The sequence below is a fragment of the Sander vitreus genome, chromosome 14 (genome assembly GCF_031162955.1).
Source record: "Sander vitreus isolate 19-12246 chromosome 14, sanVit1, whole genome shotgun sequence".
Classification (NCBI taxonomy): Eukaryota; Metazoa; Chordata; class Actinopteri; order Perciformes; family Percidae; genus Sander; species Sander vitreus.
The window spans coordinates 23,868,761-23,888,667 of NC_135868.1; the positions used below are offsets into that span (position 1 = coordinate 23,868,761).

The 19,907-nt window shown below is 39.5% G+C and overlaps 1 protein-coding gene across 1 annotated transcript in view; it reads right to left on the reverse strand.

The window, feature by feature from the left end:
• Positions 1 to 7,889: 7,889 nt before the first annotated feature.
• The window catches only part of LOC144529046 (CMP-N-acetylneuraminate-beta-galactosamide-alpha-2,3-sialyltransferase 1-like), an 81,968-nt gene continuing 69,950 nt past the window's right edge, over positions 7,890 to 19,907 (reverse strand). The window contains exons 4-7 of the mRNA XM_078267973.1: positions 15,831 to 16,010; positions 10,484 to 10,529; positions 9,049 to 9,168; positions 7,890 to 8,469 (exon numbers count right to left, since the gene is read on the reverse strand). Coding sequence (XP_078124099.1) covers positions 8,296 to 8,469; positions 9,049 to 9,168; positions 10,484 to 10,529; positions 15,831 to 16,010 — 520 coding nt within the window. The 3' untranslated portion in view covers positions 7,890 to 8,295. The remainder of the gene's footprint in view (positions 8,470 to 9,048; positions 9,169 to 10,483; positions 10,530 to 15,830; positions 16,011 to 19,907) is intronic.

Genomic DNA, 19,907 nt, shown 5'->3' on the forward strand with positions numbered 1-19,907 from the left:
TGAAATGTTAATGTAACATGTACAGTGCATAAAGGCTGAGCTATAAATACAATGTGAGTAAATTGGACTCCAATGCATTCCATATCACACAATAACTCCTAAACTGTTTGTGAGTTTTCTTTTTATGTTTGAACGAACTATGGATATCTAGTTGATCAAAAAGCAAAAGAAAGTGTGATTGCTCATTCAGCAATCGCACTGTTTATACTAATTTGTGAAAATGAGCAATTTTCTCCCACAGCAGCGACAAAACAGCTGCACTGTGAAGTCCAGCTGTGAGATGCTGAGCTCCTTCATTATTATAATAATAATAATACAAAAAAACAGAGATGTGTAGCAGCACTCAGGGCCAAGTCTCCAGGGATAACAACTGTAGTTTATGTTTTTTTAGTTGTTTTTTTTTTAATCTCATTTAAGCATACCATTTAAAAAGCAAACATCCTGCTACTGAAGCACAGTTTGCCATTCATTATATTAATTCCGTGTTATATTCTGATGGAAACACATCATCTGTTTAATATACATAGATTATCTCAGCAAAATGTTTTTCTTGACTATTAGATGGAAAGAAGAGATAACGACAGGAACCTGCTGGTGTTCACACGTGTTTTATTATGAATGGATTAGTTGTAATGGTGGATTAAACAAATTTACCACATAGAGAGGGGCACTCAAATAAACACCCCTCCCCCCTTTACTATTTAAAGCTGACAAATGAACATGCTTCTGTTTTCATCCCATAAACGAAAATGAAATGATAGAGATGAATATCTGTGAGGGAAAGCGAACCAACAGCAGAAAGGAAAACAAGCTCTTAAAGGTGCTCTAAGCGATGTCACGTGTTTTTTTTAGGCTACAACATTCTTTGTCACATACAGCAAACATCTCCTCACTATCCGCTAGCTGCCTGTCCCCTGAACACACTGTAAAAAAAAACCCGGTCGCTGTAGACAGCCCAGGCTCTACAAACGGCAACAATAACAAACTGCGCCAACCTGCACCACTAAACATAACAAACAGTGTTCCAGCCAATAACCGACAACAAGGATTTGGGGGTGGGAGTTGGGGGGGGGTTAGTGCGCGGAAGCACGAAAGGGAGGGGGAGGGGACGGGATGAGGAGGAGCGAGCTAGTCTCGTTTTGTTTGAAAATACTTCGAACGTCAACAAGAAGTAACGTCACCCAAGATCGCTTAGAGCACCTTTAAGTATAAGTTGTTGCCCCCTAGGCATAACCTCTTGATGTTTATAGAAACAACTATTATGCTGTCTAGAACCAGTACAAAGTGATGTATTTCTCTTGAAATGACAGACCTCTTTTATTTATAATTATCCACATTTTCCTTTGTCTAATTAATTCATTTACACCACCCTCAACTTGTGATCTTCGTATACCTGTCTATATCGCACAAGCTGCTAGCCATCTTATACTGGAAATGGAGCTGCCTATATTATAGCTTCCCACAAAAAATATGCACATGTATTATTTAGAATTAATTAACCTCCTTGTCCTTTTCAAACAACACAAAAAAGCTCTAATTGTGTGTTTCTGTATTGTGGGAGTCCACTGATAACTGAATAATGCAAGTTTTTCATTATCTATCTCTCCCACTAAAGTCAAAATCAATGAACTGCAACTGGAAAGATGCACAACAAATATCTATTTTTATTTTATTTTTTTTGTATGTCTGAAGTTGCTGCTTTAATGGATTTTCTACAACTATTCAACAATTAAGACCTAAACTGGATGGAGAAGTAGATTAAATAGAGATGTGTGTGATTGTGTTTGAACCCAGTTTTAAAAGTGTCAGCTAACACTAAAGTCATGGCATCAGTCTTATAATGGACAAATCAAGTGGCGTCAATGCTGACATATGTTCTTGTCCACTAGGTGACAGTGTCCCCTGTAGAACACATGTACACCGCTGTTGTCTCCAAAGTGTCTGACAAATGTGAAATGAACAAATCATGTGGTTTCAACTCGCTCTCACATGGAGAGGGGAAAAAAGATCTTTAACCAAAACAAGTATTGCAATATATTGATCATACAGATAACAAATTCTTTTTCATTTCCTTAATCCTCTAAGCTTGGTTTTGAGGTCAGGAAAACTAAAGAACGAGTGTAAAAGTAAGTAGGTAATAAAATGAAATTTCTTGCACGGGTAATTTTCACAATACATTGAATCATTTAAAATCCAGCATCACTTGTGTTGCTGCTTAGACTGCTCAGGGTGGACAATGTATCTAAAGACACTGACCGGGCAAATGTCCCATTATGTTTCAAGGCACATGGAGCAAATCATACCCTATTACATAAACGCCACCATAACGTTTCAGATTAGTGATTTGTCGGTGAAGATGATAACATAAAGTCATACCGCATTCACACATCTACAACCAGTTCAGCAAATACAAACAATAATTTCAATCCTTGCACAAAACATAGCTGTGTTTTATCAAAACTGCAGAGATGTTGCTAACACGTATAGGCCCAACATTTTCTTCTGTGGCATGTACAAAACAATCTCAGCGACAAATACTTCAGATGGTTATACTCATGGGCGATTTTAGACCCTTTTTAGGGGGGCTTAAGTTGGGAAGTTTATCGTTTGTAGTCCCCAGAGAAGAAGTTGGTAATTTCATGGCGCAGATTAGAACCCAAATTGAAACGTAAGATACTAAATTAGCTGAATGTTAGAACATTGGGTTGAATTGGTCGTTATTACTGTGACTTATAAAGTGTCAAGTTTAGGTAAAAATGTTAGCTGACGTTGTTGCTCCGTAGCTAGCTCGGAGATTATCGGCTAATGAAATTACTGATTTAGCATGGGGGGGAATTAACACTTTTGCAAGGCACTGTATCCGTGTCACATTCTCATTAGGGGCTGAGCCCCCCTAAAGGTCTGATCCTAGCATCGCCCCTGGTTATACTGTATGTTAAGTGCATTTGATTCTTTCAAATTGACTCTGTATACACAGCAATATCATAAACGTGTAAAGGTTGCTGACAACTTTCGTAATGCTATTGACAATATCTACAATAGAGTACAATTTGATGGAAAAAAAATTAAGCCTTCAAAAAGCTCCCATTAAAGGCACTTAACAATTACTTTTTATTCATTATATACATGTATGTCACAAGGTACATCAGAAATGTACAGTATATCATTGATCTGAATGATAAGGCACCCCTGTATAGGCTGTGTAATGACAAATTTCAATGATAAGAATTATTACAATTAAATAATAATAAACTTAATTCATAGAGCACTTTCTTGAAGTTACAAAGTGCTTTTTAGAAATAAACCGCAGATACAACACAACATACTCAAAACGTACAATTTTAGGTTAATAAAAATTAATAAAGAAAAAGGATTCACCAAAACTGTATTTCTGGCAGTGTGGAGAGGACTTTAAAAAACTATTTTGACCATCATGTTGAGAAATAACATTCAGAAATGGACCTAATTGAGCAAATCAATCAGTGTTGCCAACTCTTTTCCAATGAAAGTTGCTAGCACCAGCTCCAAAAGTCGCTAGATGACGTCATACGCTCATTTGCATATTTGTGACATCATTACGCACTAATTTGCATAAAGCTTAGTGGTTGTGTCAGCAGCGTAGATAGAAAGGAATAGAACTCTTTAGCCAAATAATCACAAATTCAATACAGCAATTTGTTTTACCTTATAATTATTACTTAGGTAGCCTATCTTTGAAGTAAATAAAAGAAATTCTACAAAGGGAGGGAAAAAAGATCGATAAAGAATTCTCAAAGAAGGCTGGCTCAGCGGAGTCTTTTCTCCCGTCGCGTCCCGCTGTCTCTCGTACCTACACCGGCCCCCGCACACCCTGTCCCTTCTCCCCTTTCTACCTGCCTGCGCAGTGCTGCTGCACATGAAGAGAGAGGGGAGGAGGGGCTGCGCCTCAGTGAGTCACACAACAGAAGAGAGAGGAGACTGTTTTGGCGGCCACAGGAGAGAAATACTTTGCGTGCCCGCTGGACGATACTATCAGATTTGTCGCTAGTCGCTTTTTTGAAAAAAAGTCGCTAAGTTGGCAACACTGAAATCAATGAATCTATGAAATATGAGATTTAAATCTTTTTGTTCAAAAGTGGGTGTGGGTTTGGAAATAAAGGAAAAAAACAACTGTATTATAAATCCATCACATACAATTGACAGTACAAAGTAGCGAAAATTAAATCTCTGCATTTAACCCATCCTATGTATTAAGAGCAGTGGACAGCTAGTTGGTTTCTGTTTTATTTTAACTCATGCCCTGTGGTTGATTGATTCCGGTTTCCTTGTTACTTGTTCAGTAGTTTTTTCCTGTACTCATCTTGTACGTTTCCCTAGGTTTACTTTCTGTATTGTTTTGTAGTGTTTGGTTTCATGGGTCTTGGTCTAGCTTGGTTTCCTGTTTGAGTCTGATTTGTCCCCAAGATGTTTCACCTGCTCGTTTGCCCCAGTATTTAATGTCCTCTGTTCTTTTCAGCCTGTAAAGTGGACAAAAGAGGGCGGCAGCAACAATGGGCGGTGACAAAAAGCCGCGGTCAAGTCCGACAGTTTCCAGCCGTTTCCAGCAGCCTTCAGTCTGAACAGGAAGTCACAGAAACACTCAAATCCTGTTCCAGGTCCAATTCTGATGAAATAAAATGTTATCAGACCCATATATCAGCTTGTACACAGTCTCCAGTTGTTCTTATAAAGACAGAGTAGCTTGTTAAAATGCTCTACATGCGATCTGTTGCTGATGTTAAAATACAACAGACTGTAGATGATCCGTAATCTGAACGGATTTAGTCTCTCGGACTTCTAAACATCACCATCAGCCACACAACGTATCCTGTTAACAGAATAAGCCTTTAAATCAGACAAATACCAATCAAAATGCCTCCAATTCAAAAACAAAAAGTTGACATAAAACGTCATGTTGAGACGATTCTGAACCAATCAGCTGTTAGATCAGCTGAGAGCCAGGCCTTTCCCATCATGCCCTGGGTCTTGCAGTCGGTGGAGAGCAATTGCGGTGCCTGGCTCTAAAAATTGCGGCCGCCTTGATCTCGTGAGGTAACCGTTGCCCACGTGTGCACGACGTCAGAGCAAGTCAGGATCAAGTCGGACACCAATCTAACCGGCATGCATTGGGTGGCGATCGCCGGTGATCGAATCTAGGCTGGCCTGGCTCATTTCAAATGAGCCTTTTGTCATGTCGTCATCTATTGTTGAGTGTTCCTGCTCGTTTCCCCGTACCTGTTGTCTGCCTAACTTTTTTGTTGGAGTAGGCTATTTTGGATTTTTTTTCTCTGTTTGGATTCCCGCGATCCGACCCCGGATAAGCGGACGAAGATGGATGGATGGATGTTTGGATTCGTTCGCTGCAGGATTCATGTAAACTGGGATTTTTCTCTTTTACTAAAAAGTTCACCCACATCAGCTCCTCATGCGTCGTGCATTTTGGGTCCAGAACTCCGTACCCCTGACTAGGCATCCGGCCATCCGTGAGACACATCCAGAGAGCAAGTTGGGGTTCAATGTCTTGCTCAGGGACACTACAACACGTGGTCGGAGGAGCCTGTGATCGAGCCGCCAATCTTATGGTTTGGGGGACTCTAGTCCTGAGCACTTTCAAAACCTTGGCTACGGCCCTGTGGTTAACATATAACTGTCACATTATAGTGAAATATGTTCTTTGAGGGTTAATTTTGAACTTGACCTTGTCAAACTATTATTTAACAGCTGCAATCAGGCAAGCAAGATGCAAGTAGCTCTGTAGTGCCTGTAGTTTATGAGAATTTGGTCCTACCTGCCATTATGATGGAAAGTTACATTGAAGGGATATTTACAGCATAGTCAAACAGATCATAGTACTAAAGCGGTTTATGTAACGCATGCTTGTGACAGGGCCTCTTCTCTTGTCTGTTCACTCCCACACACATTGCAGTAGGGATTACACAAAGGAACGGCAGTTTTGCTTCCATCTTGTAGATGGTCTGTCATGTCTGGGCACACAAAGACAGAAACTATATGGGTCTGTTAGGATTGGAATTCCTTAAAGGGTAACTTAGGTGTTTGTGTCTAAGTGACTGACGGGAACAACGCTCTTTGAAATCGGTACAGTATTAAGCAAGACCGCTGCAATCGGCAATCAGCGAAACAAGCTACAATGTAAGTTATGGGGCAATTGTGCACCTTCCATTTACGTTCCACAAAAATGCTTGTTTTGCCATTGACAGGCTCAGATTATTATTATTCTATATAGTGTCTGACAACATTATGGAAAGGATTTGTAATGAGTTAGAGTAAGATCGGGGTGGCCCGTTAGTTCAGTTGGTAGAGCGGGCGCACATATGTAGAGGTTTGTTCCTCGACGCAGAAGGTCCAGGGTTTGAGTCCGACCTGTGATGGTTTCCTGCATATGTTTCCCCCCCTTCCCTTTCATAGCTCAGCTTTCCTATCCAATAAAGGCAGAAATACGGTGGCCCTGAAGTGCAAATCACAACAGCAAATAGAAAAACGCAACAGCAAATCATAAAACACAATGGCAAATAGGAAAACACGACGGCAAATATGAAAACGGCAAATATGAAAACACAACGGCAAATATGAAAACACAACGGCAAATATGAAAACACGTCAGCAAATAGGAAAACACAACGGCAAATATGAAAACACGACGGCAAATATGAAAACACGTCAGCAAATAGGAAAACACAACGGCAAATATGAAAACACAACGGCAAATATGAAAACACAACGGCAAATATGAAAACACGTCAGCAAATAGGAAAACACAACGGCAAATATGAAAACACGACGGCAAATATGAAAACACGTCTCCTTCCTGTTAAAAGACAGACAGTCCATCTGTCCAATCAGGAGGGTCTGTCCTCTGCTAGATAGGCCCTACCTTTCCGGTAGAAGTTAATGCCGTTTTGTTTTCATATTTGTTGAAGTGTTTTCATATTTGCTGTTGTGTTTTATGATTTGCTGTTGCGTTTTTCCATTTGCTGTTGTGATTTGCACTTCAAGGCCACCGTACAGAAATGCCCAAAAATAATCTTTAAAAAAAAAAAGAGTAAGATCTTTGTTTGAACAAAAACATCCCCGAAATTGCGTTTGCTAAAGCTTTATGTAAATAAACAGTAATTTTAACATTGTAAAAGAAACTCCATTCAAACTCGACAGAAACAAAATAAAACTATGAAAAGCCGTTTTGGTTTGTCTTTCCACTTTTTCAACAATCACAACTCTAATTTTGGTTGAAATAAAGACATAGCTTACCGATTTACATGTGAAAATATGTTGGCTCTATATACGCTAAAAGTATTGTTTTCTATAATAGAGTCTGGTGGGTTTAGTGCTAGCGATCTCAGAGCTGTTTCTGGTTAAACAAAGATGTTTTAAAGTGCTCATATTGCTTATCTTCAGGTTCATAATTGTATTTAGAGGTTATATCAGAATAGGTTTACATGTTTTAAAAACACCATATTTTTGTTTTACTGCACATTGCTGCAGCTCCTCTTTTCACCCTGTGTGTTGAGCTCTCTGTTTTAGCTACAGAGTGAGACATCTCACTTCTGTTCCATCTTTGTTGGGAGTAACACGTGCAGTAGCTAAGTAAGGACTACTAGCCAGTCAGAAGAGTATGAGGGCGTGCCACGCTAGCAGCTAGGCGAGCATTATAACGTGTGTTACAAAGTGACGCACGTTTGTCTCTGAAGTAAAGGCTGGACTACAACAGAGCTGTTTGGAGCAGTTAGTGAACAGTGTTTTCTGTTGGAGATGGTAAGTCCCTTTGGGTTGGACTTTGGGCTTTTTCACTTTGTAAACCTATAACTTGCACAAAAAAGATATAGAACACAATAAAGGAAATGGAAAAAACAAAGCATAATATGAAGACTTTAATAATGTTGTCAGACACTTAGAATAATAATCCGAGCCTTTCAATGGCAAAATAAAGCACTTTTAGTGGCCATAATTAACAATGCACATTTGCCCTATAGGATTACATTGCAGCCCGGTCTGCGGCAGCTGCTCACAGCGTTCTCGCTTTATACCCGACCAATTTCAAAGATTCTTGGTCCCAACAGTCACTCACACACAAAACCCCCCGAAATTACCTTTTAAATAGGATCTTAAGTGAAGATAAGGAAAGTTGACAGACCAGAAGAGTTTATTTGACAATGTCTTGGAAATCATGAGAAGAAGTGGAGGCGTGAGGAAAAAGGAAAAATAAACATTGAAAGGCTGCAGAGGTTTGGTGATCATCCCACTGCACATATGGGCTTGGCATCATCTGCCTCTAAACATTCGGATTTTGTGCTTGTCTGCCAACAGCAGAGTGACATTATATTCATGATCTCCATCATGCACTCCCGTGTGTCGGAAAGCTCCGGCCAAATGGTTCTCCTCCCAGTAGTGGTGCCAGTTTCCATTCTGGTCTGCACCGAATCCAAACACACTGACCTGGAGCAGACGAGGAACAGAAGCACTGTGTCAGAAGCAAGGTGATGTAAATTGTGGGGAGAGGAGATATGTAGTTCGCTGAGCGCTTTCACACAAAACTTAGTGGTACTACGACAAACTGACTTTCTTCACTTGCAAAACTTATCTTTTAAATTGATGAACATCATATGTGTAATTTACAGACGAGGATTAGTGCCACATGTGAACATTTTATTTGAGTTCTGAGAAAAAGTGAGATTTTTCTCAGAATTCTAAGTTCTGTATTTTTCTCAGAATTCTGACTTTAAACTCGAGTACATTTTTCACATATGGCCCTAATTCACGGCTTGATTCAAATGGGATCAAAAAAACGATTTTTGTCTCTCCATTCACTACCATTTTTTTTCTGAAATAAGGTCCCATTGGGAAGCAGAGGCTCCTTCACCTCTCTATTCATCTGTGGATTTTATTCAATGTTCAGTTCAGATTCCTTATTTTTTTCAGTATTGTGAAAGTGCAATGTACAAAGTTATTCCACTTTACTGAGGAATTTCAGTAGCTCTCGTGTGTCAAGGTCCATCATGCAGTGGTTTAACTCACTTCATCGCATATGTGGAGAGCGAGCAGTAAGCTGAGGAAGCCGGTGGAAGGATACCGTCCATGACCTTCAAGCCAACACTCGTAGACGTATTTGAAAAATGTTGGACTGTAAATCAACACCTGCAAAAGAGTCGGAGGATTTATTTATTTTTTTACTCCTTTGTAATTTAGTGAAACAGTAGCAAACTATTTTACAGTTACATAAATAACTCTGTATTGAAAAAGACATTGAAAAACAATACATTACTTACAATTCTTTCACTTCGTTGTTAGAACACACATTACAAACAGGCTTGAATACACACACACACACTACTTTTTAGGCTTTTCCGCCTTTAATTTTGATAGGACAGCTCGATGAGAAAGGGGAGAGAGACGGGGAAGACATGCAGGAAATCGTCACAGGTCGAATTTGAACCCTGGACCTCTGCGTCGAGGCATAAACCTCGAAGTATATGTGCGCCTGCTCTACCCAGTGAGCCAACCCGGCCACTACTGCACTACATTTCTTCGACAGCTTTAGTTACTAGTTACTTTGCAGATTTATATTATTATTATTACGAGTTTTAAATCAACCCAGCATTACGTCTAGTAACATAATATATATATAAATTCTTTAACGGGCCATTCTGTATAATAAGTCATTTTGGTACTTGAAGTACATCTTGATGTCAATACTTTTTGTACTTTTACTTAGTAACATTTTCAATGCTGGACTTTTACTAGTATTTCTACACTGTAGTATTACTACTTTATCTTTGACTTTAATATGATACTGAATTCCCCTTTTATGAGAAGCGGTTTCCCAGAAATGCTACCGATAAATAATCCTCCTTATCTCCAGGAAAAGTGTGTGTGTGTGTGTGTGTGTGTGTGTGTGTGTGTGTGTGTGCGTAAAGACCTGAGTACTTCTTCCACCACTGCTGCAGCTGATGGTAAGTAGTATGCCACTGTTCCACTGCTGGTCCAGTGGCTTATGGCAGTAAAGCACTGCATCATATTTCAGAAGCTCATCATGTTTTGCATGTAAAATCTTCATCTGAACAGTAACAAAAGTACAATATCTGCGTGGTATAAAGTATAAAGAAGCATAAAAATGAGAATACTCAAAGTACAAGTACCTAAAAATTGTACAGTGCTTGAGTCAATGTATATAGTTACTTTCCACCACAGGAAATAGCACTAAGAATCGGGCACGTGACACTAAAACAAGTTGGGCCCACTGACGTCAGCATACAGAACATTAAGTGTTTTGTTCAACAGTCACATGCAAATGTAAGGTTAGAGTGTCCATATACTTATGGCAATGTCGTGTGTGCATGGATGTATATTCAGTTTTTATCCAAACCTTGGATTTAATGGAACATGGACGAGAATACATCAAGTTTTATTTAAAAAAAACAAATGTGTGAAATAAAACCTCCGTATGACTCACCTTATCTCGGTTTGCCTTTATCCTGGACATAACAGGTGTATACGTGCTGTAACAGAAGAACATTTTGTGCTTCAATTGCCTTGACAATACCTGAAATTCTGTTTCAGCCGATGACGATTTGTCTACAATCCCTATCACATCCACAATGTGTGAGCAGCATCCATGAATTTAAATACGTGTTAAAATTGTTTCAATTATATCTGATTGACATTTATTACATATGTGGGTCGTACTGTACATGGGTGCGTCAGACAGAGTTACGACACGCATGGAGATGAGAAGGGTATGTATGGACTTATCTAACTCTGGGGGATACGGTGAATAAGCTGAAGTCCCAAAAAGTCGGCGTGTTCCTTTAAGTTCTTTGAAGAAATAGTTTGTAAATGGTCAACCAACATTATCTGAATGGCTATTATGAAGTTGGAACTGATGATTATAATGCCTCGTTAATGGTTAATAAATACCTTGTTAAAGCATCTATAAACATTATTTAGATAGCTATAATCTGTGGATAAATTGTCAATGATCATCTCTTTTATAGATCACCATTACAAGATTGAATGGGGCCAAATGAGTGTTACTTGATGCTTTATAAACCACCGCAACTTTGCAAATATTTGCATATTATTGTAATTAAGTGGGAATGTGTTCGTAAAACTGGATATTCTGATGTTTGGTATGCCACTTGCATTCAATATTTATTGCTCCACCTACCTGCCCAGGGACTACGTGCGAAAAATAGCATTTGTCTTACGGTGGTTGGTTGGGGTGGTGGATGGGTCAAACAACACAGGACTTTCACCCAGGAGAGCGGGGTTGGTGTCCTGTTTTTGTCCTGTGTGTCACTGAAACGTACATCTGTAACACCACCCTAGACGGGGTAAATCCAGTCCGATCTGCCGGCGATTTGATTTCGCCCTGCAGCTCAGGCTGGAAACCTGTACATTTTTCTTTCCTGCTTCCGTTACAAATCTGCGGGGACCAATCACAAACTGGCTTATCCACCTGGCGCGCTATTGACGGGTTTAACACGATGACGATAGAGAAGCGACGGCAAGCAGCTTTTTGTTTTCAGTCAACATGGCGGCCACTGAAGCGCAGCAACCTGATGCCGCTGTCGCTGCCGTTTTAAAAGATTTCAAAGGCTAGTTTTCTCTGGACTCGGAACAGAAACTTCAAACAATTCCTACAAAAGGAGGATGTGTTTGCCTTACTACTGACCGGCTTTGGTAAAAGCCTAATTTACCAGCTAGCCCTGCTGGTGGCCAAAAGAATGGAGCTCAGCTCAAACACCTGTTTTTGCAAAGTACGTCACTCGGATCGTTGGTCTGATTGGTTGAAGGACTATCCAATTGCGTACAGAGTCATTTGAACTATGCCCGTTGATCACGCCTCTTGTGCAGTAGAAAATACAGAGCAGACTCCCCAGACTAATGTCCATTCTAAAAAGATTGAGCTTGGTCTGGTGATAGCCAGACTATCGCCACCCACCATCTTTATCTAAACCTAACTGTCCAGTTCTCGTGCCACGTCAGTCCCGACCCAGAGTGTCAAGAAGTGACACCAACAGTCCCGAACAAGCGTGTCTAAATATGACGGCAAACGGCTAGACGGAAGTCCTGAGAGCGTCAAAAAGTGACGCCAAGAGTCCCGAGCAAGCGCGTCTAAATCTGCCGCTAAAGGGAGACTTTTTGCATCAAAAACAAACGGCAAAAGCAGCTGATTAAGTGCCGCTTTTTGACGCACTGGGATTGAGAATGTATTGATTTTATTCAAGGTTAATGGTTAATTGTGCACTTTCCCGGTTTGAATAAAGTCACATCAATCATTAACTCTATTATAAGCAATAGTTGCAGATTTATAATAGTCAAAACAAATATTAACCATTGACAAAGTATTCTATACTATTCTTTTATATTACACTAATTATTGTAAAAGCAAACAAATTATAGCAGTACTTACAATTAGTACACATAAATCATAATTTCATTGTTTGTTAACAGTAAAATAACTTTTAACTAAAGTTCAATTAACTATCAATTTATCATTTCAATCTCATTTAACTGAGGACATAGACAAATAAAATGTCTTTCCTTATTACAACTGTCGGAGTAAAGCTGATCAAATATAATAGGCCGATTGTGAAGTCCTCACAGTAACATACTGTACGTCTGCTCAGTGTCAGGTATTTGCATTTTCCATTGTTTGTCATTCCAGTTTCAGAAGAAACTATTACAACACAAACATGGCAGAGGGCCTTTGAATGAAGGTGGGTGCAGCTTCTGCGACCTGTTGCCATTTTCATATAGGCAAAACGTTTTACTTTTCCTACATACACATTTTCATAAGCAAAAAGGAGCTACAAAACAATCACAGTGAGCTGAGAAAGTGTAAATTTAACGTCAATGTAAATTCTACACCACGCCTATGTGCGTACTTTGTTGGAACTGTAAACGGATGGCATACTAATGCCTGAAATGAAAAGTAACGATTACACTGTATGATACAATCCAGACAAATGTTTCCAATTAAAGTAAGGTTTATCAAGGCTATTGCCTCTGCAGCAATGTGTCTCATTAAAATTCAAGGATTACACAGACTGGTTTAATGCCGTTTGGGTACGTGTGCTGTACAATATAACAGTCCAACCAGCTCCTCTCTTCTCATTTTTCCGATGAATGGATATGGAAAATGGCCTGGCGTGCGTCTGTTGCCTTATATGATTCACTACACTATACACCCTATGTTAAAAAAGTACTGTACATCCTTCAACACACAGGTGTGACATTTTTGCATAGTGCTTACATTTCAATGTGAGCCACAAACCCCTTCACACCTGTCCCTTCACCCAATTATGTCCTTCCGCACAGCCCCATTCTATTTAACAAGACTAGAAAATGTAATAAAATAATTCCCAACACTCAGTTAAGATCTAATGGCTGTTTGGCTAATGCTGATATTACTGCCAGTAAAAGGGAAATGTAATGATGCAGAATGATTGCCTTGGCAGAGTTGGAAGACAACTGCACATTTATTGGAAACATTTGTTTGGATTTACCCGTCCTTCTACCGTCTAACATGTTGGCGTGTTAGAGTTACTGGCAGTGGCTTCATTTTGTTTTGGATGTGCAGTAATGAAGCTAATGATAACGGGTCATTGAGAATGTAGAAGCTGAAGGTGAAATTTACTGGAAGATTAATATTGAGTGATTATCCTTATTATGGCAATCTGACAAATAGCCATACTGAGTCAATACTGTCATGACAATCTGGTATTCGAATGGTGTGAATTGATTTGGGAGCACAGTGCATCCTAATGCGTTCATGGCTTTTACATTTTGAGGACAGTTAACGTTTGTTTTTTTTATTGTGAAATGGTGTGCTAAAGAAAGGCACCTCTGCTCTTTTTCATATCCAAATAAGAATAAAAGCACATTTATATATATTTTTTTTCCCAATGATACCTTCTGGGAAAAGTAATTATAGAAAAAAAGCCTCTTGTTTTGGATCTGTGACTGGCATGTAAAAAAAAAAGAAGAAAATTCCATCCATAATCCATGAAATAATGACAATCAAGTGAAGAGGGTAATATGTCTTAATGTATTACTGTGTCTTAGAGGAGCAGAAACCAACTGATTACCCTTCCCTTCACCCCTCCCATTCCAAACATGTAGGAGAACCTACGGTGGCCTTCAGGTAACGTAAAAATGTGAAAGGCTCCCTCTACAGCCAGTGTTTGGTTTGTCCTGTCTGGACTACTGTAGAAACTCGCTCCCTATGTATGTATAAATGGATCATCTGAACTAATGAAATCTAAATTATTCTTAGTTGCAGGGGAATATACACTGATGACAAAATAATTACGAATATTATTTTCCATTCCCGCCAATAGATCCCCCTAAATCAGGGGTGTCAAACTCATTTTAGTTCATGGGCCACATACCCCTAACTTGATCTGAAGAGGGCCAGACCAGTAAACCTCCAGAAAGATCAGAAACTTTTATCTGCCACAGAGTTTCTTCTCAGCTTGATGTTGGCAAACGCAGGTTACTTCTTCTACGACAGTGTTTAAGGCCACTGCAGGAAAAAAATAATATTAGAGGTGTAATATTCTGAGACAAAACTCTTCTAAAAATTTCTAAATAATTTCTATGATTAAAGCCGTACATTTTTGGAAAAAGAACTTGGATATTCTCTAAGATAAAAGTGGTAAATTTGGAATTGGAAGTCATTATTTCTCTGCAATTTTCACACTTTCATCCAGTGGGCCTGATAAGACCCTTTGGTGGGCCGGCTCTGGCCCACGAGCCGTATGTTTGACACCCCTGCCCTAATTTCTACACACTGCTCCTTTAAGACGTGACCGAGACTTGGACTTTAGGCAACAAACCACTGTCCCATTTATAATCTTGTTTTCTGTTCTTTTTATATTTTATTTCTTGCCTTGTGTTTTTTTTTATTATTATTATTTACATATAAAAATATTAGTTTTTTCATAAATGCACTTTTTGAGCTTGCTTACATTGCCATTGTTTTTTTTTAAATGTCAATAAAATAAGCGCATGTATGCCTCTATTTTAAACCTACAGTATATTGATCGATTCTTTTGGTTACTTCGTGGCAAACTGTTACACAACATTGACACATTATCACCTTTTTAAATTGATATGGCCAAACTGTTAGCAACTGATATTTACACATCCAGCAGACAAAGAGCAACATTAGCATTCATTTAGAGTCGTGTTTGTGGCCACCAGGCTAATGCAAGTCCAATATTAATTTCACTTTAAATACCGTTTTGGTCTCCACCAAACCCAGACAAATATCTGGCCCCTCGCTGCTAAATGCTCCACTATGTTCACTTTAACGGTGCTGGGAAGTTAGTGTACTGTGGGTTTATTTGAATATCTTTTGCTGAAAACAGCTGTCTGCGGTGGCTGGAAATGAGGTTGATGAATTGTGTAGTCGCCATAAAAACAAAATAATGAGCTGAAAGATGCTAAAAAGCTTCGTAGGTCTGAGAAAAAGTCTTTTATACCTTCTGCAATTCGACTTTAAAATGGATAACATCTATTTTTTGATTATTATTTATCTACTCTCTAGGGTGTAGGCCTATATGTAGGCTTGTGTGCTGTTATGTATATGTGTGTTGTCTGTAGCTGCTCTTAACTACTTGTACCTTGTGGGATTAATAAAGATGTTGAATTGAGAAACTGCAGTCGGGTGATAAGTCTTTGTGAGTTCTTCCCTAAGAGCAACACCTTTTACATTACACACAGTCATTTGATCCATTCTTCATATACAAATATTGATTAGTGCAGCTTTAACATTCAATAAGTACACTTACTATTGAATGGTGCCCGTGGTCAGGGCGCTAATGATCCACTGCAGGTCCAGAGTCTTGAAGGGGATCAGCACCAGAATGGTGGTGTTGTCCAGGTCTATGGCACTTTCTGGATACATGACATGATGTGTCGTTCTGCTGCCGACATCCTCCTCAAAACCAGCGGTGGGCGCCTGGTTCATTCTGCGGTGACAAAGAAGCAGAGATTTTATGTTTCTGGGCTATTGCCATCTTTATCCTCTCCAGGACAGTTCAAATTGAGGTTTATTTCACCCACGTGTTCCAAAGACGGGAAACGTTTGGCTTTGTGTTCTACTAATCCCCACAAGAATCCACCCAAGTCAGCCAAGCCATATGGCACCGAGACATGCATAACCAGCCACAATCACCATTTTGAAAAATAAATATGTAAACATAAAGACATAGAAAGATAGAAAAAAAACAAAAAAAACAAACAAACACACAATTTGTCCCGCTTCAGCATGTTTTGGACATCCAAACAGCAATTCAGAACAATCCAGTGTCCATTTAGAGCTCAACAATTACCACTTGGCAAGATTGGCAAGGCGTCCCTATCATTATGTCCAACACACACACACACTCAAGCTGGAGCAGTAATTGGCGGGAACATAGCTGGACAGTGGCAGTTGGTGTCGGTCAGTGGAAAGAAGTGACACAGAGAAGAGATATCATGAAGCTGACCTCCCACGTGACTAGCATCACTTGTATGGGCGCTCCGGTCTGAGCAATATCAGTCCCCTCATTATGGACTCTGAGATGACAGCTATATAACAACTTGACATTTTACTGATGAAATGCATTTGCAACATGTAAGATAAGATTACGTATAAAATGTAGCCTCTTGGGTTAAAAATTGACCATTACCTTGCACATTTGGAAATAAATCTGTAGCCTGCCTACTGTAAAAGACAGTCTTGGGCAAATAAAATCAATGAAAGTAACAGCGATGCACCAATTGTGAAATTCTGGGCCGATACCAATGTTTAAAATAACAATTTGGCTGCTAGTTGATGTAGATTTTTTTTTTTTTTTATTGATTTTTGATGTTGATTTTGTTATTATTTATTCCCCCTTTGTGCCAGGGAAACAAATAAATCATTATAAAAAAATAACGGAACTTTTATAAAGTTATCCAGCATTTCGAATGCGCACAAATTCAATCATACAAATGCACACGTTTAATATAACCTTTTTTTAAATGAAATAACTGCTTTAAAAGCCTTCTTTTAGCGACCTTTTCAATGAGAAGATTTAACCAGTACTTACATAGCCCAACAAAAATACACATTATTTTTGCAAAACATGAATTAAATGGAATTAAATGTAAAAGCGATTACAAACATAAATAGGGCTATCTTTCACCTCTTGTGTTTTTCATACAGAATACAATGTTCTTTCCAGGTTAGGGTCTGCGTAGTCTGGGTCGACGACGAGATCAGTTACCGGATCATTTAAAATCGCCGGAAGATCCAGTGCCGGACGTCCCAGTGCCGGACGTCCCTCCCCTTGCAAAATTCCGTTCGTTTCGGGAATAAACTACATAAAGCTACACACGGAAAATTTTGATCGTGCAACAAGGCAGGCCTGCTTTGTTTTTTTTCGGGGAATGATTGTAAAGATTTACAAAGAATATGTTTAAGGCATTTCCTCTCTAACTGGGACGTTTTGGGAAATGATGGGTGGGAATTGCTGTGGACGAAGTACACACGGCGATACACTGGTGAGAGCAAATGACGTTTAACCATGTATCCAGCTAATTTAAATAGCTCACGTTACTGTATTTTGTGAACAGTTAACTTCATCTAATATTTGATGTGGCATTTTCTTTCGCGGGTTGCAAATGTTCCACCAAAACTATTTCCTTCCCGAGACTACTTTGCAGAGCCACCACTAAATGAATCACCCTAATTAAAAATACAACATATATTAAATAAGCCTTTAAGAACAGGAGACACAGAGACATGATGCTGTCTTTTAATGCAACAGCTAACTAATGCAATGCACCGAGCTGTGAAATGGTAGGAAGGCCAGTTAGTCCCAGAGGAGAGAAGTGTTGTGTCACCAGTAAATAAAGCTGCCGCACCAGATGTGTCTGTGGTTATTATCGACACAGCGCTGATTATTATGACACTGCATCGTTAGTTGTATCATTCTGGGGGAAAAGGTACAGTACTTTACCGATAACGATGTGTCATTTTGCATTAACACATCTACAAAACTCTCAGCACAGACCGATTGGTCCATTTTACATCAGCGACGGAGGAGAAAGAGCAATTGGTATACTCTCCATTAACAAGTAATGTATAGTTTCTTCTGTCAACTGTTCAGGGAAGTAAAGCCAGGTTTTGACACTGCTGCATGTTGCTTTGTTGCTTTATATAGACTAAAACTGCAAGGTATGGAAGAAGAGTATTTGGCAAGAGGTGTTATGGTGCAATATCTCAATAGAAAGGAACCATTTTTGACAGGACTACATTGGAGGATTTCTCTCTTAATGGCAGCTACAGCTTCTGGGAATTTAAGAATTACTCACCAAATTGATCCCTACCGCCCAGAGAAGATGAAAAAGGACGGCAGTGAGGGCAGAGGAACACCACGATAGTATAATGTGAAGAATTCATCACTTCTGCAGCACATTCGGCTGTAACACATTACTTTAGGTTAGTCATTGCAGGTAGCATTACTTTTCCTAGGCTTCAATGGAACTTTATAAAATGTTCACATACACACAACACAGGAAAACAACTATATACCTTATTTTCTTCTATTGTCTTTGTCCAAAAATGACCAAACTATATCCTATTTGACATTTTACACAATAGCTGAAAAAGGTAAGGCACTTCTCTATTGTCCAGTGTTGTAGTCGAGTCAGCAACGTTTGAGTCTGAGTCGAGTCTTGAGTCCCCAGTGTTCGAGTCCGAGTCCTAGTCACCAAAGAAGAGTCGGAGTCAAGTCTGAGTCGATTCACTCAAATATAGGTAATCTATGTTTGAGTCACAAGTCCAGAGAATAGCGACTCGAGTCCAGGACTTGAGTACTCCGTCACTGCTTATTTCACATAAAAGAAGTCAGAAACTCCATCCAACTCCGAGTCCTATTTCATTAACGCTCGAGTCCAATTTAAAAAAATCCTCAAGTCCGAGTCCAAGACATCAGTGCGCCAGTCCAAGGAGAGTCACGAGTCCAGTGAATAGTGACTCGAATCGGACTTGAGTCCGAGTCCAGGACTCCACACTGCTATTGTCATTCATCAACAGTCTGAACATTTCTCGAACCTTTGAGCCATTTTTCGTGTTACTCAAAAGCTCCTCTTGAGATCTGTAGAAGACTCTTGTCATTACTCACTGCAGGGGTCAATGCTACAATAATGTAAGGGACTGTAAAGGGCACTCAAGAAGGTTGTTAAGTGGATTCAGTGGGCTGCTCCTTCACTTAATATTGTGGGGGCGTGCAGTGTCAACTGTTCTAAGGAGGTGAATATTTCAGATTGGTCTAATCAATATTCAACTTCTGCTCTAACTCCCCTCTTGGCACTGGAAATGGGTACCAGATGGACTTGAAAGAAACCGGGGCAGATGTATTGAGCCTTTGAAAAGCCCATCTCACTGACAAGATGGTTTGCTCACGCACAGGAAACCGAGGCTTTCTACCAGGAATACACAAGCAGTCGGGAAACACAGATTGCGAAATGAAAAATGCTTTTAAAATATTTAAGTGTAATGATTAGGATCAACATTGTGCGCTTACCAAACATAAGCTTATGTAAATATTTGAATGTGGCCCTCTGTAATAAAAGATCTGTAGAATTATAAAGCTAAGAGGGTCTGTCACAACCTTCCAGGGAAAGCATGACACCACAGCAGATGGCTCACTCTCCGTAGAGGAGTGAAATTCAGAGTGGAGGTCCTTTTACTGATGACAGATATCTTGACAAGCAATTTGTAGCAGGGCTATGGAGGCTACAAGCATAAAATGCCAGTACATTGAGCATCAATCAACTTCACTCAACGAAAGTGACTCTTAAAAGCTCAATTATACAAATAGGGGTATTTTAATTGT